This window comes from Chaetodon trifascialis, chromosome 4, assembly GCF_039877785.1.
Source record: "Chaetodon trifascialis isolate fChaTrf1 chromosome 4, fChaTrf1.hap1, whole genome shotgun sequence".
NCBI classification, from domain to species: domain Eukaryota; kingdom Metazoa; phylum Chordata; class Actinopteri; order Chaetodontiformes; family Chaetodontidae; genus Chaetodon; species Chaetodon trifascialis.
The window spans coordinates 16,991,914-17,018,673 of NC_092059.1; the positions used below are offsets into that span (position 1 = coordinate 16,991,914).

The 26,760-nt window shown below is 42.5% G+C and overlaps 1 protein-coding gene across 1 annotated transcript in view; it reads right to left on the reverse strand.

Annotated features, from left to right (window-relative positions):
- kdm4b (lysine (K)-specific demethylase 4B) overlaps window positions 1-26,760 on the reverse strand; it is a 46,586-nt gene that overhangs the window by 7,685 nt on the left and 12,141 nt on the right. The window contains exons 6-17 of the mRNA XM_070960644.1: window positions 22,936-22,985; window positions 18,575-18,678; window positions 16,432-16,569; window positions 10,448-10,644; window positions 8,452-8,699; window positions 7,175-7,425; window positions 6,547-6,667; window positions 5,494-5,654; window positions 4,050-4,254; window positions 2,011-2,087; window positions 1,805-1,860; window positions 1,428-1,536 (exon numbers count right to left, since the gene is read on the reverse strand). Of these exons, the coding sequence (XP_070816745.1) occupies window positions 1,428-1,536; window positions 1,805-1,860; window positions 2,011-2,087; window positions 4,050-4,254; window positions 5,494-5,654; window positions 6,547-6,667; window positions 7,175-7,425; window positions 8,452-8,699; window positions 10,448-10,644; window positions 16,432-16,569; window positions 18,575-18,678; window positions 22,936-22,985 (1,717 nt within the window). The remainder of the gene's footprint in view (window positions 1-1,427; window positions 1,537-1,804; window positions 1,861-2,010; window positions 2,088-4,049; window positions 4,255-5,493; window positions 5,655-6,546; window positions 6,668-7,174; window positions 7,426-8,451; window positions 8,700-10,447; window positions 10,645-16,431; window positions 16,570-18,574; window positions 18,679-22,935; window positions 22,986-26,760) is intronic.

Genomic DNA, 26,760 nt, shown 5'->3' on the forward strand with positions numbered 1-26,760 from the left:
GCTGAAATCAGAGGCAAGTAGTGACATGACACCAGAGAAGCTTGGAAAAAAAGCAGTAAGAAACATGAGTCGTATGTCCTTTTGTTTGTTTAAATCTCCTTCACCCTGCTGTTTTTATATGTACATTTAATCTCTAACTCAAAATCTGTGATATTTTTAAAGAAGCCAACCAAAACATCATTTATTTTCATCTTTTTATACATTTTAAGGCTCCACCTGTAAAATTTTAAAATGTCTAAACTTTGGCTCTGGACCCTGGTAGCATACAAGAAGCTTTGCACACCAGTGCACACTAAATCTACGCTCGGAAGTAAACCAAAACTAGAACAGTGGTTGATAATTGATGAAATCATTGTTTGGGTTTGTGTGCTGCTGCATGTAACAGGAGAATGGACTTGGAATGATAGGTGGAAAACAGTTTTAAGGACCGTATGATGACTTATTTAAGCAGCTTGCTTTTCCAAGCTTGTGGCTGTTTTCTCACAAGAAAAGAGATCGCAGTACCTCAAGGTGCGAGGTGCAGCGCTACCTTTGGGAAAGGTACTAGTTTTGAGGTTTTGCGCATTGTTGCTGTGTCTGAGAAATTCTGAAACACCTAAGACAAAAGAAGCTTGTGTGAAATCTCTCTGTCCCTGTAAACCAAACATTCAAAGATGGAGGAGACTGCTGCACACGGCACAATATTAACTGGTTTCAAGGGTGCGTGTTCACATTTTATCAGCCCAGCCATCCGAATCATTAGACTGCAGAGCTTCTTCTCATGGCCTTTTAAGAAGACATGGAGGAAACCTGCTTTGACAGCACTCAGATGCAAATGTCACCCAGCTTCTCTTTGATAGATTATTCAGAGAGAAGGGGAGTCAAAGAGGTGACATTATTTGCAGATTTGTGATAACGCACCAGCAAGCACTGCGTTGCCTGTGAAGTGGGATCAGGTGAATGGAGCGTAGCAGAGACTGGGAAGCAGGGACGGAGCGGAAGAGGGGAGGGAGGGCGTAAGTTGTGTTCAAAGATGTGGCAGCAGTGTGGAAATTGCCTCTTGCCCATGGGATCGATTCAGTTCATTTGGCGCTGTGAGAAATGACAGCTGATTATTCAGCCATTCCCCTCAACACATATGTTTTACCCCGTGTCTTCCACAGCGCGCAAGAAAACACAAGCTATCCATCCACCAGGGAAGGAGAGAGGATAACGGAGAGAGTGACAGATACAGAAGCGGCGAGCAGGAAAGACACCAAGTCGCTTAAATGTAGGGAAAAGGCTGCAGGAGTGAGACAATGAGAAAGGGAATAAGAAAGGATTCCATAAAATCAAGACAGGGCAAATGAAATAACACGGCGGCGGTGAGCAGTGACTTGTGGGCTTTCTTGGGTTTAAGTGTTGACCACTGCCGGTCTGACATCACACCATACCATGATTACACTTACCAGATTCTTGCGTGATTCTGGTATGGCAGTGACGTCGACTGGCTCCCTCTCAATGGCGTTGACGAAGTGAGCTTCAGCCACAGCGATGGCACAGATAACATGGACCCACCTGGTTACAGAGAGAGAGAGAGAGAGAGAGAGAGAGAGAGAGAGAGAGATACATTTTTCTGTGCTTTCTTTACAAACTCTGTCCCAACAGCAATCTGCAGAGATATATCCACATATTTATTTTTAGGAAGAAAACTGTATGGAGAAATCCTCTGGAGCTGGAAAGTCAGTACAATCTTAATGATATTCCCATCATAGTGTGTTGTTTTGTTGTTTACTGGGGAATGACATTTTAATATGCCCTAGAGGTTCTGTTGTAAGCCACTAACCGATCGTCTGTGGTAGTCTTCAGAGCTCCTCCCCTCAAGTTACAGAGACAACACTCCTGAAAAACACAAAGTAAGGAAGGATTGAGTTTAGGCAGTGAGGGGCAGAGAAGACACAATGGGACAGATCAAACTGTTTTTCTAGACTTGTGTTTGGACCCAAAGTTAAAGTTTATTTATTTCTTGTGTAAGGTGATGCTGCTGCTCACCACGGTCCACGCTCCTTCAGCACACCTGGTGCACATCCAGGATTCACTGACAGAGTCTGGCTTCACACCGTAACAACCTGTAAGAGAGTAGATATTAACGGTTTCACATATCTTTCATGTAACCTTTTCACTTAAGCACACTCTGGGTATTAATATGCATTAATGGTGGGATCCATGGCAACCTGAGTCAGGCTCTGCTATTAATTCAGTATTTATCAAAATACTTTGGAATTTTTATAATTTTTTTTTATATCCTTTTCTGCAAAGGACTTGAAAAAAACCAAGCGGTTTGCTCGCACTTTCTACAGAACTTGTCCAATCCTCTTGTCACCATCTCCAATTTGAGCTTCTGAACCAAAAGGCTTCCACGTTTATGTAACACCTAGACAGGTCGGGATGATTTTTAGTTGAATGTTCAATCCAAAACAATGAGGAGCAGAGGAATGGAGCATAGAGCTGCTGTTTTTGACAAGAGCTCTTTCTGCTTCATGTCCTCTTATCAATAGCAGCACTGCTTCCCCAGCTGAGCCCAGCTCATCCCTGGATGACTAATGAACTGGCCTTTTTGAAGGTGCACTCCAGCTTTAGGGATAATAAGAACCCAGGAGGGTTGACAAATGTGTGTGTGTGTGTGTGTGTGTGTGTGTGTGTGTGTGTGTGTGTGTGTGTGTGTGTGTGTGTGTGTGTGTGTGTGTGTGTGTGTGTGTGTGTGTGTTCCTGATTGGGCATATGTGCACATGTCCATGCTGCAATTATCTGGTTGTATGTGCCATCTGACAGCAAAATATCCACACATGGACATTATGAGCAGATATATAGGTATCACTGTAAAACTTTTTTTTAACAAATGCCACTTAATGAGCATTTATTATGTTTATCTGCACCATGACTAGTGTTTATGTTTGTCAATGAGAGGTAGAGACAAGCACAGAGATCCCATGGCTCATATACAAGCTAACAAGATGCCCTTCCTTTCATGCTTTGCTTTGACAGCAGGGATATGCTCCTAAAAGTGGACTTTCTTTGTGAAAAATGATTATGTGCAGAAATCAGGGTAAAAAAGAGCTGCAGAAGCTTACGATGTGATGCCTTCAGAGAGGCCATTGCGCTGCTTGAGCAGCCACTTAGCTAGTTTAACCTGAGTCAAGGAGAGCTAAACTATGGAGCCTCACTGAGAGTGGAAACAGGGGAATTGAGCAGACAGGTTGCTGCACTGCTGTAGTGAAGTCTCATCTTCTGTGCCTCCTATTTTCCCAACTCTATTCTCAGGGGTCCAGAGAAAAAAAAAGAATAAAAAGAAAAAGTTGTGAATAGAGAAGAATGGCGAAATGCCCAGCAGAGTCTGTCTGTAAAGCTTGTGAGTCCATGTAGAGGGTTTGTAGCTGGCTGAGACCACGATTCTGTGTTAGAAATCAAACTCTGCAGTGTGCCCACAGCTGCTCGTCTCCCAGCTCTACACAATCAAACCGAACTTATCTATAATAAACAGTGGGAAAACTTTACATTTTTTTAAATCCACAAAATAAAGAGTTTTATTCTGGACACTTAGTCTTACTCAAATAGGAAGCGCGGCTTGCCTATGTACACGGGTCTTATAATGCTAACTACATTGTCTTTGGTCTGAATTTTTATTGTATGCTTGCAGCGGCAGCCATCCCCTTAGTTCTTTTTTTAAACTGGATTACATAAATAACATAAATACATGGCAAAAAAATGTCAAAATGTAGATTTAGACCAACTTCTAACATCCTTTAAAACCTGAGTAAACCTGAGGCTGCTCTCAATGACTGCACTCACAAATCCTGGAGCTGCTTCAGTGTTAAAGTTGTAATTAAGTTCTCTATGCTAGAAAGCTTCCCGCTTCTGCAGTGTTGACTTTTCATTAACAGCATACATTGTGAATCTGAGCACACTATGCAGCAAAAATCCCACCTTTTAAATTAGTGCAGCTCTTCCGAGGAGTCACTGCTCCACGACACACTACGTGACACTAGACTACGTGTCACAGCCAGCACTCTTTGCTGCTGCTTCATACTTACTGGCATGAACCTGCATGTGGCAAGACGAACAGCGGAGCAGAACACTGGTGCCATCCTCTCCGATGTGATAGTTGGTGGGTGGAGGCTCAGTGTTGCATGCACCGACACTGAAGCACATCTCTGGGACCAGCGGACGAGTCAGACTGCCATGGCGGGGAATGGAGCTGCAATGGGAGTCGTTTGAAATGAAGCTGCCTTTGTGTGGCTGGAAAGGAAAAATGATGATACAGTTAGTGGATTGTATCGATGTTGATTACTGGTCAGCCTTTACACCAGTCAGGACTGATTTTGGAACTGCTACTACTATCACTGCCCATTACTGCGGATGGGAATTGATAAGAATTTAACGATTCCGATTCCATTATCGATTTTGCTTATCAATCCAATTCCTTCTCGATTCTCTTATCGATTCTCATTGGGTGAGGAAATAAAAGAGTACAAATGGGTTTGTTTGCGTTAACTGTCTTTTATATTTTCATCTCTGCACAGAAAATATGACATATACATACATAACGTCAGAACAAACCTAAAAAGTAGGTGAGCTATTTCTCAGAGTAGGAATGAATGAAGCAGAACTACACTGGTTAAAATAACAACATGCAACTCTGACAGAACTCAAATTTCTGATTTTCATTTGAACAGATATGCCAGATAAAACGAACGAATTAACCAACCGAAATTCAGGGGCATCTACAGTGGCAAAAGGATGCAAACCTTTCACCACAAATCTAGTGACTACTCTGTGAAATTCCATTTTACTCTTCCCTGCCTCAGTGAAAGGAGTGGATAGAGGTGCGCGAGACCTGCCAGTGCCCGCTGCAGCCTCTGAGCCAGTCTGACTCTGACAGTCATCGTCATCTAAATTTGATGGAGGACATGGAGATGATTCATATGGCGAAAGCAGTTTACACAGTGAAATGGCGCTAACCTCAACACAACAGACACGGCTTGTAAGAGTTCAACATTACCTTCGGCACTAATAACAGATGACGCCCTGGTGTTTGCTCTGCCGCTAGATACACAAGCGTCGCTGAGTATCGTATCAAAAACGTGACATTCCTGCAAATTAATTGCATGCTGTGTGGACAAATGTTTTAGCATGTTGGAGGTATTTCCCCCCCTTTGAAGAAATGGAAACTTTGCAGGTGTTGCAAGTGGCCCTGGTGTCATCTTTTCGCGTGAAATATAGCCATACTTTGGAGCGTTTCTGCCTCGATGCCATATCGGCTATGTTCTAAACCAAAACAATGCAGTGTGCGTGACGTTATCGCGCATGTGCAAGACAGGCGGAATCGACAAGCAGAATCGTTAACCAGGCAGGCAAATGATTCCAAGGAATTGAGCTACTGGGAGCCGGTTCTCAAAAAGAACCGGTTCTCGATTCCCATCCCTATGCGTCACTGACACAGACAGTATGTGCTTCTGGTGCACTGGGTGACTGTACCTTTGTGTAAGGACAGAAGAGTGAACAGATAGCACAGTGCGGTTTGAGTGCTGCCACTGCAGCATTGAAGGCCTTCTCTGCCAGGAAGTTGGGCGACTGATTCTGCCACAGGTGCTCCTGCTTCTTCATGTCACTGTCCAGCGGCATGGGGGAGGAGAGCTCTGCAGGTAAAAAATAAAATGCATGAAAGATGTTCTGCTGCAAAAGAAGACATCCACAATCTTAAGTAAATGAAGCACAGTGAAGAGATGTTGGAGGATTCATTACTGGTTAGGATTTTATTTCTCTCTGAAAATGCACGTGAGGCATTTTTTGGAAAAGCAGCAGGGTTTTAATAAGGGAGGCAGACAAAAATAGCACATTGTGTTCCAGACAATAACAGCACCACTTCTGATATAATTGGCTGATGAGCACAAACAGCACAGGCCATCAACAACTTGCTGTAGTGGGTCTGGAATCAATTTCGCAGTGAAGCCCCTGAAGCTACTGATGCAGACTGTTTGTTAAACCTGGACAGAAGGCAGGAGGAACTCTTCACAAGCTCGCCATTTAACTCTCTCTCTTTCTCCTTGTCCCACATCCACCCTTCTGAAGGACAGGCCCCGAGTCAGGTCCCCTGCTGCCGACTTAAAGTGACTTTGAAAGCAGGTAATTGGAAGTCATGATCCCCGGATCAATACATGTCAGTCAGAAAATAAAAAGAAAAAGACGGAAGGGTGGAGAGTGACGAGAGGCCTTGAAGCCTTGATTTCATTATCCCCACAGGGAGTTTTAGTCCCATTTGTTTTTCTGTCTCAAGATCGATAATCAAAACAAAAACTGGTGTGTTGTTCATTTTAAGCAGCGTGATGAAGAGGACAATGAGTGGAATGAATAATGTGGGTGAATAAATGTAACCATATTAGTAACCATAACCCTTGCTTGTTAAAAAAAAAAACGGACTCCACTTTAACAGTAACCTGTCTGCGCAAATGGTCCTGATTTTATAACAAAACAAATACTTAGAATAAAATACACTCAAGGTTAAAGAGATGTACGAACACAGATTCACACCTTTGTCACTGGTCGGATCTTGCTTTAAGATGGATAAGGGGGAACGCATGGGTGGCTTGCTGAGCGGGTGACGGCGACTCTTTTTTACCTCTGTTGGCATCTTCATCTTGGAGTAACATGCCTGATGAAACACAAGATTGCTTTTTTAAGTTCAATGGTTTTGACCTTCAGAAATGCAACAGCAAATAAATCAAATCTTTTCAATGTACTCAAAAAGTTGACATTCATTTTGTAAATTGTTGTTTTGCTGTGGGCAAGCGCTTAATATAAATATATTACTGGTACAGCTGTAAGTTTTAACACGTTTTCTAATACAGAAGTTCAGTGGATAAGCAATATTAAATTAATTGTCTATGAAAAATTCATTTTCTCTTTGTGGATTTGATTTGTGTATTAAACTGATATCAGCATCTTTCTGCCGTCCTAAATTAAACTGCTTTACTTGCAAATGTGGCGGACAAAGCGATTAAAATTTAGAGGTTTGACTTCATTTTCAGATCAAACAGCTGCATTTTTGTGCAGTAAAACACCAGCAACTGTGGCTTGAGAACAATACAACTGTGCTGCCCTGTTGGACAAAAATAACAAGAAGGACAAATCGAATGGACTTTGAGCTGAAAAGTCTTACCTGGGTGGGACTCACGTCCAGCTTGCTGTCTGCGGGGATGCTGCTCTGTCTTGGGCTAAGCAGGTTCCCCACCTCTGCGTGACTGACTATAGCTTTCTTTGAATTCTTTATGCTGGCTGTAGCAAACTGCTCAAACGCTTCCTCAAACCCAGTGATGGCATTGTTGGTATTTGACATCTTCTTTGGCTTTTTGTGCTTCTTTTTCTCAATGTCCTCTGCCAAGTTCTGTGGTTTGGCCTCAGGTTCTGGAGCTGGCAATGAGAAGAGAGGAGTAGTGATGGCTCATCAAAAACACAGCCATGATGAGTTTTTGGATTTGGAATGTTTTCTAAATTTAGCAGATATGAGTTTTCCATATTTCAGCTGCAGAGAGTTCAAGACAATCTGGACTTTTGACTTGTCTGTTTTCCACATGGCGTTCACAAACCTTCTCATGTGATTACAGCTAAACACAACACTAAACGTTTCTGAAAACATTTGTGGTGAGACACAGGCAGTGACAGAATCTTGATTCAGATTTTATCAGCACTGCCTTGTTTGACAGATGTGTCACCCTGAACGCACTCATTTCTATGAAGTCGCAGACGAGTCAAGATTATGCAAATTCTGATACAGCAGTTGGTTCGTTAACTCGCTGTGCCGTGTCCATGATGCACCCCACGGCTGAATCTCCTACGCTCCATTGAAAATGAATAGAATCCATTGACTTGGCACCCATCACTGGATCCAGTGTGCACCTTAATCACTGATTGTTGATTATTTACAGCTGTTATGCTGTTTCATAACCTCTAACATGTTACTTACAGGCCCGCCCTGGGCAGGATTTTTCCATCCATCTTAATCTCTCATCTTCAAGTATGATATTCAATTGACACCTGGTCACTGTGGTCTCTGTTTTAGTGGAAGCTAATTAGGAAAACCAGCAACAAACAGGTTTAAAAACAAGTTTATATTCTTCGCATATAGTTCATTCAGTTTTTGACAGAAGTCGGGGAGGGTGAGTCGTACTCATCCCTGCTCTTACCCTCTCCTGCTTTAGCAACTTCATGGGTTAAGAGAGCTCAAACAGGCTGATGCAGAATTATGCTAATACTGCATGCAAATGTATCCAAATGTATTTTCACAGACACACTCAGAATGAGGAAGTTAGACTCTGGTTTCATGGTATGGGTGCATATTTTCTTGCAGCTTATAAGCACATGAGCATTTTAAACAACTCCCATTACAACACACACAAAAAACAGACTGCAATCCGTTACAGCTCATATCACACTCACCCTTTACAGCTGCAGTCTCTGCTGCTTTGGCAGCGGCCTTGGCGGCCTCCTGCTCCTCACGCTCCATGGCCTCTAGGGTCATCATGGCCTCTCTGGCCAGACGCTCCTCCCTCTCCTGCTTCCGCTGGGCCTCGCGCTCCTCCACCTGACGCTGGTATTCAGCAGCATTCAGCTCAATGCCTTCCTCCGCCAGCACCTTCACTTCCCCGAGCTTTAAACGACGGACCTGCTTCATCTTCTGCATGGCCCTGAGGATGGCCAAAAAGAAACAGTAAATAAATTCATATAATAGGTATAAAAAACATATCCAGGATTATTTACTGCTTGCAAACAAGAGCTTCCGCGTATGTCTGGGGAAGACACACAAGACACTGAAGAGAAGCTGTTACTCTGCAGCAGCTTACACTCGATATCTCACTGAGATATCATCACTCAGGTGATATTTCACTTTGATTTGGCCACATGATTTCCACCTATCTTTCTTTAGGGGACAATGTCAGACCTAAATGCAATTCCTGAGTATAATGTTTAAATGTATTAACTTTAATTAAGCGGTCTACAATGTGCAGTTGTCACATTAGAGATAAAGAGGAGGTATAACAAGCACACTGAGTGGTCAGCGTTCCTTTCTTGCCTTATTTGTAGTAACAGTGCTGCTTTTTTCTGATTGGGGTTTGAGGTGTCGAGCCAGCTCACGCAAAGAAAGGCCGGCTCTGTTGAACCTGCTTCACAGTACAGCTCCGAGAACACAGGCAACAGGACACCTGGTCTCCAGTCCCTCCAGAGAGCTGTTTCTCATAACGCTCTCTTCTACCATCTGTGCTTCTCCTCCTTGCTCGCCCTCTTCTCCCCTGTCCTTACATGCTTGCAGTCTTCACCTGGCAACAGTTGTCATGCAGTTGATATGCAAATTGGATAGTTTGAAACAGTCACACGGGGGAGGGGTCTCTGGCTCTATTTACATGGCATTAATATGTGTCTTGGGTGATCCGATCACGAGTGAACAGCTCTGAGCACAGGTGTGAACGCACCCAGGACGCAATGTGATACGATCCTTTCAGACCACATTTGGAGGTGGTCTGGGCCCAATACACACCTGGGACACATTGAAGGACCGCCTGCTCAACTGATGTCCTCTGTGTCAGTACACACGAAACATGCTGTCTGATTTCCATTTGGTTCGCTGTAATGTTTGGGCTCTCTCAGCAGCCAAGATAAGCAGCAGATGTTTGTGAACACACTGATCTGTTTCAACTGATTTCACCAATGAAATAGAAAAAGGATTATCCCCAGACTCCTTTAATAAAAAACAATCAAGCAATTGTGATAGTTGTTGAGTGAGGAAGAACGTAATGAACTTTGCGATACGCCAATGACAAAGTCTTAGTGATTCATGCCTTCTTGTAAATTCGGCATTAAATGCAATACATTAAGTTCTTTTTATCTGTGTAAAAACATCATATCAGTTTATTGTGGCATCACTGTACCGGTCTGCTGGCTGTGATCTGTGTCAGTCTTACCTACTTTATACACAGAACACAACATTTTACTGACAGTTAACATGTTAAATTTTACAAATTCAGTTAACAGTAAACAATACAGGCCACTTCTTTTTCACCTGTGGACAAAGTCTCCAGAATTCCTTAGAAAACTGTGCAATTTTGTGAGTTGTTAAGTCAATAGAAACTTTGTGAGACGCTGTCTATGACAAATTCTTGATTATTTGGGTCGTCTAGTAAACTCAGCTTTTTCAGCAGTTTCTTTCTGTTGTGTTTGTTTGTCCCACCATGTTGGTTTCTAATGTTGAGCTGCCAATTAAAAACAACAGCGCATGTGGTGTTTGCAAATGAGCTGTACATGTTTATTAGCATATAGCGCTGGGAAATGAGATCCAATCACAGGCGGTGACTGGCGTGAACTCGCACACATAGAACATTCCACTTGTGACTGGGTCACCCAAGACGCATAATAATGCTTGCTGAGTTTGACCTCTCACCTTCGCAGGAGGTTTGCTCTTTGGGTTACACGATGCTCCCTCCAGCGCTCTAGTTCAGGGCTGTTCAGCTCAGTGGCCTTAAGATGGTCCAACACCGCGCTGTCCTTGCCCTGCTTCCACAGCTCGTAGCGATCTGGCTGCAGGCAGCGCACAAACACATCCATGGAGATCTTCACCATGTCCTTACGACAGGTACACTAGAGAAAAACACGCAGAGAAGGAAGACATGACTGTATGTTAGAGAACAGCTGCAGATAGGACATGACGCAAACTCTAGGTTCCACAGTAAACAAACAAGGCTAATCCTCCACAGTGGCAGAACACTGCTGTTTGTCTACATATGGAGCTGGTGCTACAGATGACACGTTTAGTTACACTTCACAGATTTTGGACGGCAAACTCTGCAGTGAGTGATCAAAAGAGGAGGTAACAGTCTGTGGCAAACTGATGAAGAAGCCCAAAAAGCAGCATGGAAGAGGATGATAAAGAACAGCAGGGGAGAGCAGCAGCAGAAATGACACTTAGCAGAGAGACTGTTCTTAAACTTCAATTATATGTGTTCATTTTAAGAACTTGTAAGACCTTATGAGTATATTATTAATTCATGTGTGTATATAACATTACTTGTACGCCTGGCATAATGTTACTAAACAGATCCGCAGTTTGCAGAGAGAGACACTAACAAGGCTATGCCTGTGCAGTCAGTGTATTACTGGTTAATTTACTATTTTATTCATGAGAGTGATTTTTGAATGCTTCTGATTTCAAATGAGGAAAACCAAAAGACCATTAGTTCATAAAACATGGAGATGATTGCAGTCTTTACATGTTTTGCTACAGTTTACCATGGAAACAGCAGCATGCAAGTGGTTTAAAGTGCTGCGTTTGGTCACTTTTAAAGCAAAACACTTATGAGGGCAACCTAAGTGGGACACTAACTGAGCTGAAAAGGTTTGGATGATGCGTCATTCTAATCTTCATTTCTGTGAGTTATCTGGGCTCATTTGGAAAAACATAACCCACACATCAGACAGGCCATGAGTATACAGGGTAGTGGGCAATAATTGGTGTCCCATGAGGCTGTAAATTTTGCGAAATAAGGTGAGTAAAATATGACAAGTAATAAGACTTGTGCAGATAGTCCAGGGGTAAATGAGAGTGATATCTGCATCGTATCAACACTCACACCTCAAGATGATTCCACAAACTGTCACACTGTAATGACACTGCAAGTCCATGAATCATTCTGCTGACTGGAGAAGGGAGGGAGAGGGACGGAGCAGTAAAATGAAACCACAGCACTCAATCGGAGAGAGAATGGCAAGTACAACAGAAAGAAGTTTGGGAATGAAGGACGCAAAAGGAGGGAGATGAAACAAGCAGAGGAGGAGGGTGGAAATATTTTCTTCTGTGCCTTGCTTGCTGTATGACATTCTGCCGCTATTATTTCCTGAGTTGTACTGCAAGCCGTATGTTCTTATGTTCAATTACTAGAAACACAGCAACTCACCCTGCCCAGCAAAACAATATCCAACCTACATCTCATCGAGACACCACTTGATAGACAGAAACATTAAAATATGGTGGTGGTGGTGGAGCGTAAAGTGTGAGGCAATGGGGGAGCAGGGGGGATGTGTGGGGGCAAGTGAGTATGGGTATAGCTGACTGTTATCATCATGAAACCTTTTGTAAAAACAGCAACACGGCGCACAAAAGAAAACAAGATAAATATTGTTCCAACAGTCCAACTATTAAGAGGTTATGGAGATTGTTGCCATCCTCAAGGGCCGGGGCCAGTTACACTTAATTATCATATAAAAAACCTTAATTGGAGGAGGGAAACAAATTTGGAGATGCACAAGATCTGGGAAAACAAAAACTCACCCTGAGGCAGGCAGTCAATGAGCCCTGAAGTATACTTGGGCTCCTAATGAAGCTAAATTGTTGGAGCCACAGAAAACCCAGAGCCTGGGGACTCTCTATGGATCACTGGACTCTGCGGATGTGCCAAGTACTAATAGCAAAACAGGGTTTTAGCCTGACCTGTGTGACCGGAAAATTTTGATTATACAAAATTCTTTATGCTTGCTTCGATCACAGTCGCTGACGAGGACTGACGTCAACATTCAGCACGGCGGTGCTGAACATTTGTTGTTTGGTTAATCCACAGGAAAATAAGGTCCGCAGACAGTCATCCCAGGGGACTTTGGTACCGACGTTCAGATTTTCTGTGAGTCCTTTCTCTCATAATGTCATCTACACTAGCACAGTAAAAACTTTCCTTCATCTTGTCCATTGCAGTTTTCACTTCCGGCCCTCGGTCTGAAATTAATGTCACATGACTGCAAACAACCTATCAAAATGTGTTAAGATGAGAATTGCAGAATATATAACGCAGCTGGGCTGTATATCATCATGCTGTTAAAACCTACTGTGTCTATATGAGGCGAAAACTTGCCTGAAGTTTTACTTTCTTGTGTCAGTTTCACAAACATTTCTGAAGTTTTTCACTGAGATGCATGCTGGAGAAAAAATGCTGACCAAGTTTAACTAATGACTAAATTGCTCTCATTTTTCTCACCCTCCCACTTATTTACCTTCTTTATCTTCTAAAATACACCCCCATTCAACAACAGCTGCTTAATATGCTGAAAAGAAAGGGGTAGATTAAAAAAAAAAGAAAAAGTAAGTGATGCAGAAATATCAAGTACTCAGCGGTGTATGGCTTTCACACCTGTCGACCTGACTGTGAGCCTAACAAACAGTATAAACAGCACTGTATTGTATCTGGCTAGCTAACTGCACAAAGTTTTTGGTGGTAAATGTCAGCAATATTTCAGCTGAGACGAAACTGTTTCCACTACTCCTACTGTTAGGCCACAAGTCTCTGGTCTGCTCTTCTCACAACTCAAGACTGTCCTACATGACAACATAGCTATAACATCCATTCTTCAGATCATCAGTCTACCGCAGGCTACTACATAAGACGTAAATGAATTAGAAACCCTTCTGGACTAGCAGCTTTCACCATCATCAGGACACGGTGAAAGCTCTGGACATGTCGTGTGTGTGTGTGTGTGTGTGTGTGTGTGTGTGTGTGTGCTGCTTTAATAAATGAAAGCAGGTTCATCAGAAGTAACACATTTCAATTGCTTTAAGTCTGATCTGTGATGCACTGGTGGTAAATATATGCACATACATGTTCGTAAACTGACCTTGTAAACTCAACGAACAAACTCTGGGAATTATTTTCCGCTGCTAGATTTGTGCTTCAAATAATGCTGTTTTTGTGAGTGTGGACATTACTTGGCTTGGGCTCTCCAAGAACAATCATACTCTTTTATCTGTTTAATAATGCAGTGCACCTACCACACGGCTAAAAGAGTGCATTTTGTGTATTTGTTATCATAGACATAGGTCGCATATACACAAAGTCTAAAAAAATTCAGTATGTCCAATCACAGCGTGACTGGGTCCAACAAGACAAGATGCAAACAAACATCAAAAACACAGACTGAGCCCTCTCCGATTCACTCTCAAGATGAAAAAGTGATGTGATTAAGTCTGGGAACTGGGAGGATGATTTCTGCTCCACTCCCAGACAGAGAAATCACCGTGGAGGCCTGCGGGAACAGCGGCGAAGTGTGACTGAGCACCTAACGAATGGAGAGAGGCTTTCATTGAGAATACTACAGACCCAGAACACAGAAACTGTTCATATTCAGCAGCATAATGGTGCTGCAGAAATAAAAATATTCAGGAATAGTCTGCGAGATCCTTTTTGCCAACTTCGGCGCTGCAGCAGGCTCATTGCTGAGCTGATTTCAACCAAATTTGCAAAAAAATTGCATGTACAGCACGTAACCATTAGTGTAATGGCACTAGTTAAATCGCTGAACAGACTTTTTTCTAAGCACTAGATGTCCCTGGCATCTATTGGGAAGGTGATGTTATGTGGACAGAGGCTGTAATTATGTCTTTTTAAGATGACCCATACAATCGTCAATTAGAATCAACCTGCCTGAAGTAATGTGAGTGAGATGTTGAACCCCTGGATTACAAAAAAGAAAGCTAAGGCACCTAATGCATAGTCAGAAAAGTTGAGGTGAAGGTTAATTAATACTGCAATGTCTGAAATAATAGAAGTCGAATTACATGCACACACAGCACGGAAGGAGTGCTGACAGTAGGCCTGCTTCGACTGCAGGTGTGTGTTCGCTCAGGAAGTCAGACAGATGGGTCAGCAGTTGGGGAGCTTGTACTTAAGAAGACTGAGACATGAAGCACGCCCAAGTTCACTCTTTTCTCCTCTCTGTCATGTGCTGGCAGTCCCCAAACAGTGACAAATTCGATCCCGGGTCCCATCGCTCACCATCCTGTTCGGAGCTGACAGAATAAAGCTCGGCAGGGGGAGGGCGGGAGAGGAGGTGGGAGACAGCCAAACGAGTTAACAGATGACTGCTTGAGCCAAAGGAAAGAAAGATGGGGGGAGTTAAGTTAAAGACCACGAGAGAATGAGAGACTTCATTGCTTCCAAGCAAGAGGCATTTTACAAAACTATAACCGTTTACGTATAAAAGATATTAATTAAATAAAATAGAAATGGAGTGGATATAACCTCACAGCCCAATTTCTCACTGAAAATGCAGCACAATATTTTTAAGACTGTACTGAAAGCCAAACTACGTCACTATGCAATCATTAAAAGTTCAAGCTGACTTGAAAATGCCAAAACTCCTTTCAGTTAGTAAAACATCTATTTAAGGGGCTCGACTGGCAGAAATTTAATTTAATATTCACAAGTACGTTTTCATATGTGTGTAATCACTTGAAAATACAAATTGTTGTGTTTTCGTTACCATTTCCAGTGAAGGGGCTTTGAGCGTGAATGGGTTCTGGGATTTGCTTGAGGACATACAGTACAACTGCTGTTGGGAACGCATTTAAGCAGGTCAGCATGCAACCACACACCGCGGCAAAAGAAGGGAAATATCTGCGTGAAAGACAAAGGAGGGGGAAAGAGATGGACTGGCGACGAGAGCTTGTCTCATCAGCCGAGCTGTCCTCTTTCACATTGCTCTGACTGAGGGCGCCGCTGTGCTGTCGGTTTGTAGACTCGGATTAGCAGCACAGAGTGGACCACTCTTCTTTATCAGACTGAGACAAGAGCAGTGGAGACGCTCTCGTGAGCACTGGGCTGGTTTGAGGGAAAGCTGCTGGAGCCTGGACTACTGGTTCCTAAATTACAAGCAGCCACACGGGTAAAGGAGGAAGACCGAAAATGAGAACGAGGAAGACGGGAGGGAGATGTACTTCTGCAAACTGGCACCTCATAAATCTGACATGCAGCCAAGTAGAAAAGACACGCGCACACATGTACATGTGAAGACTGCACGCAAGGGAAGAGAGAGGGAACTGAAGAGGAAAATGAAGTGGAATGTATAGAAAAGAGACAAGGGGGGAGGTTCTTCCAGAGGACATTGTAGTTGGGCTCCCGTCCACAACCAACCCATGCCCCGTCAATTTCACGCTCAGCAGCCCACAGGCAACACCGCAGTGTGCGTCAACGGAAGGATGCGAGTGTGCGGTTAGTGTCGGTAACAGATGGTGTGCAGCAGAGAACCAGACGCTGCTTTTATATTTCAGTGTGATCTATTACTTCATACCTTCAGAGAACCAAACAGCCAGAGCAGGAAGGTTACGAAGTTGCTGCTGAATCACACATTGGATCAATCGTCTTCGTGGAGTGTTAGATGTGTGTCTCATACCATATGCAAGATATGCTTTCTTTCACCTCGGAATTTCATACCTTGGTTTTAACAGATTCACGCCACTGATGCCAAAAGATTACAGTTTCCAGCCACACAACAGTGTTTCTGTTAAATGTCATTTTGTTAAATGATTTCACCACATGGAATTTAGCTGTTACAGGGACTTCATCTCATTGCTGCAGGACTGAATATTGTAAGACAGTCTCATCTTACCTGGGTAGCCATCTTGCCATAGTCCACCCAGCGCAGGGTGGCAAAGTTTGTGGACTCTGCGCAGTTGAAGCCATGGTTGAAGCCAGCATGGTAGCCGTAAGGAAAAGTGATCATAAACTCCCCTTCATTCTGAGTTATCTGTTCACAGAGAGCAAAAAACACAAATTGACAAATTTAGGAATACAACATGTGATGTATGTTAGCTTTTTGAATTCAGCTTTAAATTTTTGTATTCTGTGGACCTGATTCCAACTGAATCTCCATTAAATTCAGCTTAAGATGCAGAAAAAAAGCCTACTATGCATCTCATAAACTAGCTGGTTAAATAAAAATAAATTAGGTCTCTGAGCAAGGACACTATTAAACATTTTCTTAATTAGTTTGGGGATCAACACTTGTTTCTTAAGCTTTTCTGCAGACATTGTAAATATGGTCATTTCTTGACATCCTTCATCAGACATTTCATTTTATTTTGGAAAGGCATTCTTTAATATGACAACCTTGTACACAGAACACTTTGTCAGAGCTTTTACATTTATTCATTTGATTTCTACACAAATCACTTCAAAGAAATTGTAATTAAAATACTTTCTTTTGACTGTGTGCAATACTCACAATTTTCTGACCCTTAAAATATCACCTGATCTTAATTCGAAATATATATTGCCATTATTACTCATGAGTCTCACATCCATAACACTTGCCATTGAGGTTTTAAGAGTTCAACTCCTCAGCAACAACTTTTCTCTTAACTTTTGAGACTTGCCAGCAAAATTAATTCAGCCTAACACGACTGCTGCTCCGAGCGCTGAGCATCTTCCCATGAGCTCAGTGTTATTCTGAGATTGTTTAAAAATGTGAGGACAAGTTAAGCGCATTCTTTTTTAATGTGTTGCCCCCAAAACTTAAGCCCTATATGTCTGGCAGTGGATCTTGACGTCTTTGAAAAGCCTGGATCCAGGCAATCAAGAGACACATCAAGCCAGACAAGGTGACAGGCATGAGGGGAGAAACAGGGGTAGAGGGCTGAGAGAAGGAGATAAACTTCCTCAACTAAAGGCAGTGGTTCAGATATCAAACGTCCCTTTTTTGCTCTTGCAAGAACGCAAGAAGACGGTTTTATTTTTACACATGAATCGAGAGAGGTACTGTAGGTGTGTAACAAGTAACATGTTCGCTCGCTGTGATAATGACATCCTGAGGGGGAAATGAAGAGAGCATGTCTGCTCTGCGCTAGTTTTTTTTTTTTTTTTTCTTCAATCTTCCATTAATCTTTGCACGGTGAAGATTTAGATTACCTACTGAATAGAACAAAAAGCCAATTAATTTCCTATGACAGACACAAGAGAAGATCATTACTCTCAGTGTATCATTACCACAGCTTGTAGCAGTTGGGATGTTCGCATCAAAGCTGAGTCACTAACCTCCCTTGCGTCGTCATTCGTCATTCAAAATAAGCCCACATCTTCTGCCGTTTACACAAGACCCACAAATGTCAGAGGAGGCCAGGCAGTAAGTACTGGAATACAAAACCTGCATTCCTCTTCCAAACATTATATATTTTAAGCTCTTCTATTAGTCTAATATCAATGTGTTTGCGCCATGGCACCTGAGGATGCATGTGTATAGATCTTATTGTGGACGTATAAATGCATGTTAGAGGCTATTAGAATCACCTGGGGTGCACTCATCTGTCATATGTAAAAATCATCCTGTGGCCTGTGCACTATGAATGATTTTCTACAGAAAACTTGCAAGCTAATGTTGTTCAAGCACTTTCAAGGTGCCTAAACCCAATATTTCCTGACTCTCTAAGCCTTTATCACCACAACTAAATTGTTAGAATAAATTATTTTGCGAAAAAATAAAGATTCAGAACTTCTTTATATCCACAGCAATCAATGTATATTGCCACATTATTCTTTTTACCAGCTGTTCATATGAAATTTGACTGTATATTTTGATCATGATTACTTAATGATTGCTAATTTAGACAAACAAATTATGACAACTGTATCATCAAGCATTTTTCAACACATTTTTCAAACCATGAAAACAGTTCAAATGAAGCATTTTTCAAACTCTAAGACTTTGTGTGAACACTGTCTCATGGTGACCCATAAAATGTCCAGTTCCCACTCACCCTGTCAAAGGGAATGCCGTATTTCTTCAGGATGGATGGAGATATCAGCGTCATCTTGTGGCGAAGAAAGGCATCACAGCCTTGGGAGCTGCCAGGGAAGAAGCCTGGAGGAGGGGGAGCAGGGAACGCGGGATATTCAAGTTATTTCACTGACACTTCAGAGAAAGTCACATTGTGTGATAGAAATAATGAGAAATACAAACACTGAGGCTTTACGACAACACACAGCGTGTGTGGTACACCTGTCCTGAAAAAAAGCTTTCCATCATACTCTGTCAAAGTCCAAGACAGGCAAGGCGTGGCGGCACATCATGTAGCAATGCATGACTTGATACTGTTTTACTATACATGTGGTTATTTTCATATATGTGTTGGAATATCTCTAAATGTATTTTGATGTGTAATGATTCTGTAAGAAAACTGTTTAATGATGGGAGGCTGCTTCGTGAGGGTTTTTTTCTTTTTTTTTTTAAGTTTTGGAGGGGGGATTAGTTGGCAGGTGAGTATTTAAAGAATGCAAGATAAGCATTGCTAATTATACTGATTTCTCCAACAGAGCTGTAGCTGTGTCTACGATATTACTGTTAATCCCACAACCTCGAAAAGGAAATCCGGTTTCCCACTGACATTGGTGTGAATTAATTTACTGCCTAAAGTGTGGAATAATCACATTACCGCGGTGCATGTAAATGCATTGTTTGTGTGCCTCCAGGTGGCATTTCAGGGGGTATCTGGTGAATTGTATTACTGTACGTCACAAAGAAAGCCTACAGCACAAAACTGGGGGTGGTTGCTTACAAAAATCTTTATCCCATTCAGCACGACCAAAAAGAAAACCTTTGCCTGAAGAAGATCTACTTTGCAATGGCAGAAACGCGTACGTATAAACATTGCTCTGTTAATTTTAAGAAGCAGCAGCACAAACAAGCCTGGAAGACATGCGACTAACTGTCTTAACCATCACCATCATACCCAATCACGATACTGTCACCTGTTACCAATGAACCTGTTTACCTGTGGAATGTTCCAAACAGGTGTTTCTGGAGTATTCCACAACTTTCCCAGTCTTTAGTTGTTCTGTCAACGTGTTTGGAACGTGCATTAAAGCTGATGAGGTTAAACATTAAATATATTGTCTTTGTACTGTTTTCAGCTGAGCATGTGTCCAAAATGTAGCAAATGAGCCCACTCTGTTTGAATTGTGCTTTATACAACGTCAGATCTTTTCTGGAATTGGAATTACACAACAAAAATGCAGGCAAAGGCACACTTGCATAAGCTGCTCAAACTTTGCGCCGTTACCTTTTGTGTTGCAAAATAACTGCCCCGCTTTCTTAAAAACACACACTGCTTTGAGATCAAAATATAGCCCTCTGACATTTTGGGTTTTCAAAGCCCCAACTCTCCCTCTAAAACAAAGGCTCGCTTTTGCTCTTGAAGACAGGGAGACTCAGACAGCATAATCAAAAGCAAGAATTTCTCCTCCATCACTCACTCTCTGACTCTTTACTGTCTGTAGCCACCAGTGCCTCAAAGGGGGGTCCGTCCAAGCCTCCACCCAGTTAAACTTTAATGTGACTGACAGTATAATCGGCACCCATTTCATCCTTCATTTTCACTGCATTGTTTCAGCCTCTGTTCCACCCTACAAAGCAAGAGAGGGGAGAGGGGGCCTCTATTCTCTCATCGCCTGCCTGCTTGTTGGAGCTGATAAAGGTGAATAATGTGCCGTCAGAGCCCGGGTATTAATCCCCATTAAAATGCAGCTGGCTCTCTGAGCTCTCCGCGGGGTAATATTAACTTAAAGGCTTCATTCTGTCCTTTTGAGTTTGAAAATTAAGTTCCTGCCTCCAACCCTGCACCCTCTTCTCCCAGTCCCCCCACCCAATAAGTCTGAAGCCATGACTAAAATAATGCAGAGATGAGGAGCGATAAGAACAACGGCTGTCGCTCTGTCAAATGTTTGGAGAGGAGTTTTCACGTAACAAGACCATCGTCCCGGCCCCATTAGGCATTCCTATTGCGCTCATAACTGTCTTTTTAGGACCTCGTAAACAGTTGGCTACCTGTGCTGACGATGGCTTTGATAGGTCAGCGGATGCTTGTTAAATAACGTTGGCACTGCTTTCCTCCCACTGCCAGCTGCTTAAATAGGAGTAGAGAGGGAGGCTGCAATCTGACTGTGAATAAAAGCCCAATGCCAACAGTGATAGTGATAGAGAGTGATAAAAAAAATGTCTACAGTGTGTATTTTAAAATCCAGTGCAAATCAGAACCCTTTGGAGTCCTTTATCAAATCTGGGTTTAGTTTTCATCAATCTCCTTGAAAATCTGAATTATTTTAACAGAAAACATGATATGAATTAAATAAAACTTAAATTTGCACTTCAGCTACAGAGGAAACGTTAGCTTCACTGACTCAAACTACTTGTTATGATTACTGGAGGTCCACATTGAGAACTGTTCGGTCGATAAGTTTAAAATAATAATAGGAAATATTTGAACCAGTCAACAAGGATTCTTCATCAGCAAAGACCTTTCTGCCTTCTGTGACTTAAGTGGCCAATAAAATAGGCTGGAAATAATAACACTAAATGTGACTGGATCCCATTTAGATGGAACAGTAAGTCCACCTAAACACTGAAACAGCTAAATAGAGCGCAGCTATTATTAATGCCTGTTGTGGAATTGATCTATTTTATCCAAATCAGTGGTTCTTTTTAATGCGTGAACTGATTTTTAGAGGTCTTTCACCAAGTATTTAGCTTACATGTGAGTGGGAATCAGCACTGATTGGAGGGCTGCAGTGAAAGGAAATGAGGATCCCTCACTGTTGATGATCAGAATTCAGCGTAACAGGTGTGACTAACAACATGAATAGAGGCTGCATGCAATTCAGGTGGACCAGTTCCAGTAAGTCTGCTATGACTTCCTGGAAAACAAACCTGAAGTGGAGCCATTGTTACACCTGTGATTTCCATTTATATAAGCCATACTCTTAGATGTGATACAGCTAATTATCTGACCACCCTAACAGCCTGTTTTAACATCAATAATACTGTGAATTGTGTGTTTAATATCACCTGGGTGGTCCTGGGGTGCTTTTATAAGAGATTGCTTGTCTATCACATATTGGGGCGTTACATATTCTAGCCACTCTGGATCAAAAGAATGATAGTAAGTGCTTATCGATTTGTTCTCAGCTCTTCACAACAACAAGGACAAACGGCGTGTCTACATAATGTAGTATGGGATTGGGCATCTGTCCATCATCATCCCCACATCTTATACCTCACTCTGAGCTACATGCAATGCACAAGCTAATCCTCATTGATCAACAGAGTGGATCGGAGGAGGAGGAGGAAGAGGAGGAGAAGAACATGAGTGGTGGAAATACGAGGGAGAGATGCAAGGAGAACTCTTGTATCAGAGGTCAGATGGTTGAAGAATCACAAAGGGCAGAGTGGTTGAAGGCTATTTCACTTCAGGCCTTATTTATCTGAGTCCCACAAGATTTGCAGAACTTGAGACAAAACCCTCGTGTCAGAACCAACTCTCGTTCTAACATTCAGCAAAGCATGTAATGTTGAAGGAAATTAGAGAAGCAGTCTGACGCTCATTTAAACTGCTTCTAATGGAATTGATTTCAAATCTGCAATGCAAACAGCGACAGCCGACGCTTGCTCTGCGACACAATGAACATCAACGCGCAGTCCGGACTCATTTGACTTCATTGTCGGGCTTTGAAAGTTTCCTCCAACTCATTCTGCAGAATGCACAGTTGATGCTGCTGGCATCAGTTCAACCAGCCTCTCCTGATCTTTTTGGTACAACTGACTGCACACACTAAGTGCTTCAAGCTGCTTCTGCTTCTCAAGCTCCATTTAAGCACAGCCAGGTGACAAAGAAATCTATGTTGTTGTATGTGGTGAGAAAGTGGGATATCAAAGTTTCTCACCCACTGAGTACTTGCAAAGGAATTTTCAATGTGTGGCCCACAGTGCGTGACACACTGTTCGTTGTGAGGACCACTGTGTTTCCCAGACAAGAAACTGCAGAAAGGTTGTTTATTGTGAATGGCAAAGGGTTCCTAATGCTGTTATACATGCTGTGCTCAAGAGGAATGAGGCATGGTGCACAAAGATGTGCTACTTTATTTTCTATTCTCCTGTGAAAGGGGGAACAAGACAGTGTGCTTTGAATGTGTGCTAAGTGTGTAGCATGTGTATGAGTTCATGGGGTGTGTTGAACAGTGTGAAACACTTTCTCCTTCACTTACTGTGACAGTCAAAACACAGTGTGGAAAGGTGATATAGGCAAAAACCAATGGATTCTAATTGAAAGCATTATCAGAGCCTCACCTTGTGCCAGCCTCTCCAGCCTCTTGCCGTGCTCTGGTGGGATGGCATACCTGCAGAGAGAAGGGAAAAAAAGGTGAGCAAATCAGTAAAGGATTGTCCTGTTCTTATGAAAAGTTATTGTATTACCGGGACGCAATTTTGACATTTGTAGCACCATCAAAAAGATCCAATAAGGAAAATGTGGGAGTGTCAGATTGCCATTGGGCTGCCTTCTTGCCATTCAAGATGTCAACAAAACACTTCTCATAAACAGCTTAAGAGTCTTCTGTTACAGGTCCATTCGAATGTAAAGCAAATTTTAGAAGCAGCATCACAGGATATAAACTCAGCCGACAAATTAGTATCAATCACTAATTCTGCCCTACATAACGGCACTGTGTACTTGAAAAAGTTAGAATTTGAAGGGGAGAAGAAGGGGAAAAGGGAGGGTGATGGAAAAGATTAAATGACCAGTGAAGGGCAGGACAAGGAGAAATGACTGTTTTGGGAGTGCTGGGTTTTTTCACTGCCCTCAGCACTCACTGTTTTAAGAAATGAAATTACCCATGACGTACTCCTCAGCACCTTCTCTTTAACACATGCACTCATCATGCAGACCAATCACTACTCTTATCAATGTTTGGTGGCCGGTGTATCTGAAAATTAGCAGTTAAGTGTTTTATCTTATTTTACTGCTTTTCCTACCTTGATATCTCTGCTTCTCTTTTATTACTCTGCAAATAAAGCAGCTCTGTAGTGCTGGTTCAGTCATCACAGGCAGAGCAAGGGACTAACCTAACTGAGCAAAAAGTCAATATCATGAAGCAGGCACTGTAAAGCATGTACCATTACAACAAATGTCAGATGCTACATTTAGAAAGCAAGTTTATTTGTAAAACAGTGAGGGAGGGAGCTGGCAAAGCTCAAATATCACTCGTTCATTTGTGAACTTATCACAATGTTCTTTATTACTGCAATTATTTCCACTACACTGCCTAACCCACTAGAGACATTGGGCAATGAACTATGGGTGGAAAAACAGCCGACATTTCGCCCTCCTTCCTCAAGCCTCAACACCCGCATGTATGTTTGAGACAAAGGGAAAAAGAGAGGTGAAAATGAAGAAGGAAAGAGCAAAGGTGTAGAGATGGTGAGAAGCAACAGCACTTAAGGGGAGGCAGAAAAGGAATGAGAGAGAGCAAAGACAGAGAGGGAGCGAGAGACAACAATGATAAACGCAAAGGAAGTAAAAGACAAAGTCAATTGCTGTCAGACATGCCAAGACATGGTGCCACACTGCCACCTGTGGACCAAAGCTCAGAGCTTCAGAGAGGTGCAGCTTCTTCTCTTGTTCAACAGCCCAGCCTGGATCCACATCAGAGGCTCGTGACCAAAGTGCCTCATGCGTATCAAACGTATTGAAATTCAGGTTACAGACTACAAAGTTGTAACTAGCCTGTTTTAGTGACTAAATATGCAGTTAACTATCCTCCGTATCACTGTCCTGGTAAAACTCAGAGAACCTTTCGGCTGTCATGTTACCTAAGAAATTGTCACAAAGCAGTTTTGTGTCATTTGCTGTGTGTTGTGAGCACCTATGTGCACTAGCAGCACATGTCACGTTTATAACCATGTGGCACTGATCATTGTGATGTTAGTTCGGATGTTATGCTGGGGCTCAAACATACCAGGAGGATAAAACAAGGTGGATGTAAAGTAACGTGCGTTATAGTGCTTTTGCTTAGCTAGTCTAGACAAGTCTGGGTTACACCCGTTTTGAAGATGAAATTAATATTGATCTTCTCATAAAGCACTTGGTCAAACAGCAAATAAGAAATACATCAGAGTATTCCTTTAAGGTGTTTTTATCCTTGGGAAGCATCCCATTGCAGAGGCCTCTGTGTAAATGTGCACACATCAGAGCAGCTAACACCGGAGAACATCCCTCAGATGATCCCTTCCATCCCAGCATCAAACTCAACAAATCAGCCGATCAGCACATCTCCCCTGCTTCCTCCTTCGCAAGGCCCCAGTTGCCATGGCACCAACACGTCTGTCACTCCGGCACAAGAGAGACTCGCACAAATAAAACAACACACAGCAAATGAAGGCTTGAACTTTTCCACCTAGTATGAATTACCTACGGCCGGACAGCGTTGCTGGCAGGTAGAACTAAGCTATCAGAACAGCATGAGAAGCCACACGTGCATGCGTGTGTGTGTGTGTGTGTGTGTGTGTGTGTGTGTGTGTGTGTGTGTGTGTGTGTGTGTGTGTGTGTGTGTGTGTACTGGAACACGTCTCCTTTGTTTAACATGTGACTTACGAGGAAAACTACACGCAATTCCAATTCCCGGTCTCAACTGTCTTTACTCATACCTCAAGTGCAATCTAAGTGCTGATTGCACGTCCGCCTGATCACACACGTAAGGTGCTTTGTTTTATGATTGTCAGGTCAGAGAGAACAATGTGATCCTCTGCTGTAGTGTAGGAGAAGCTCGGAAATGAAAACCAAAAAAAAGCAAATAAAAGATCTATATTTAGTCCAGTCATGTATGTCATTTATTCAAAAAAACTGTGACCAAATAATACCAGATTTATAATGCATTTGCACAAAACAAAGAAACTAGGAGGGACAAGAAAATCTCCTATTATTCCAATTTAGGACAGGTCATACAATATTCCAGGGCAGTCACTCCCACTCAAACCTGATAAATTGCCTAAATTCCCTACTTTTGCTGTGTTATGCGTTCAGAAACAGCTACTACTCCACTCCACCAAAGCCACAAGGTTTACAGAAACAATCATTTTACCATGGTAAAACACACTCAAACTCGACCAAACAAAACTCCCCAAAACCTTATTAGTGGGGGGAAGAGCTGGAGTATTTTCACATCAAAACTGAATGTCTGGATTTTTTTTACAATGTCACTAGGTTTATCCAATTACATCCAGAATCATTTTGGCCTGCGTCCGTTGATAACGACGTTTGGAAATCGGAAATGAACTGAGAGGCTCCAGATTTTGGAAATTGCTCTGATGATGCCAGGTCAGTTAGAAACTGTTGCCCTCAGAAATTCCAGATATCTAAGACTCCAGATGACAACTGGGAGACGGTAACATTTCTTCTGCCAGTAACTATGGTCTGAACATTAACGTTAACATCCAACATCCAAACCGCAGTTTCAACCCAACTAATGCTATATGCAGATCTTCAGCTCTCGACTTCTCTCCTGTGGGACAAAAAAAACTGTCAAATGAGAAACGTTCAAAACCTTTAGACTACAGAGGAGCTTGAGGACTGATGGATTCATAATAAACTCCTCCCTTCCCGGGAAGTTGCAGCTGGGATGCACTTCAAAATATCCCTTTCAGTTCTCTTTCGTCATTCTTTCCTCCCCTCACACGCTCAAAGGCTGATCTTTTATCTGACAGCAGATTCACTGGTGTGTGTTGTAGTAGAGGGGTTATCGAGAGGGTTTTGGTTATGAAAAAGAAGAGAAAAGGAATGATGGAGGGATGAAGGCAGGGAGAAAGTGACAGTGAAGTCTTTTACAGATCCGCTATTGTGTGTGTGTGTGTGTGTGTGTGTGTGTGTGTGTGTGTGTGTGTGTGTGTGTGTGTGTGTGTGTGTGTGTGTGTGTGGCAGGAGCAGTCGTTATGGTGGGGTCTGACTTTGATGGGAGCAGAGTTGCAGGGGGAATGGACTTAATTTCACAAACGGCTGCACCATGAAAGCGGGGATGGGGGAGGGAGAGAGAGAGTGTATGCATGCGTGCGTGTGTGTTTTAAGGGGGCATGCTCTGTTTAACTGCCTGTAATTACCACACACAAGTGTAAAAGTGAAAA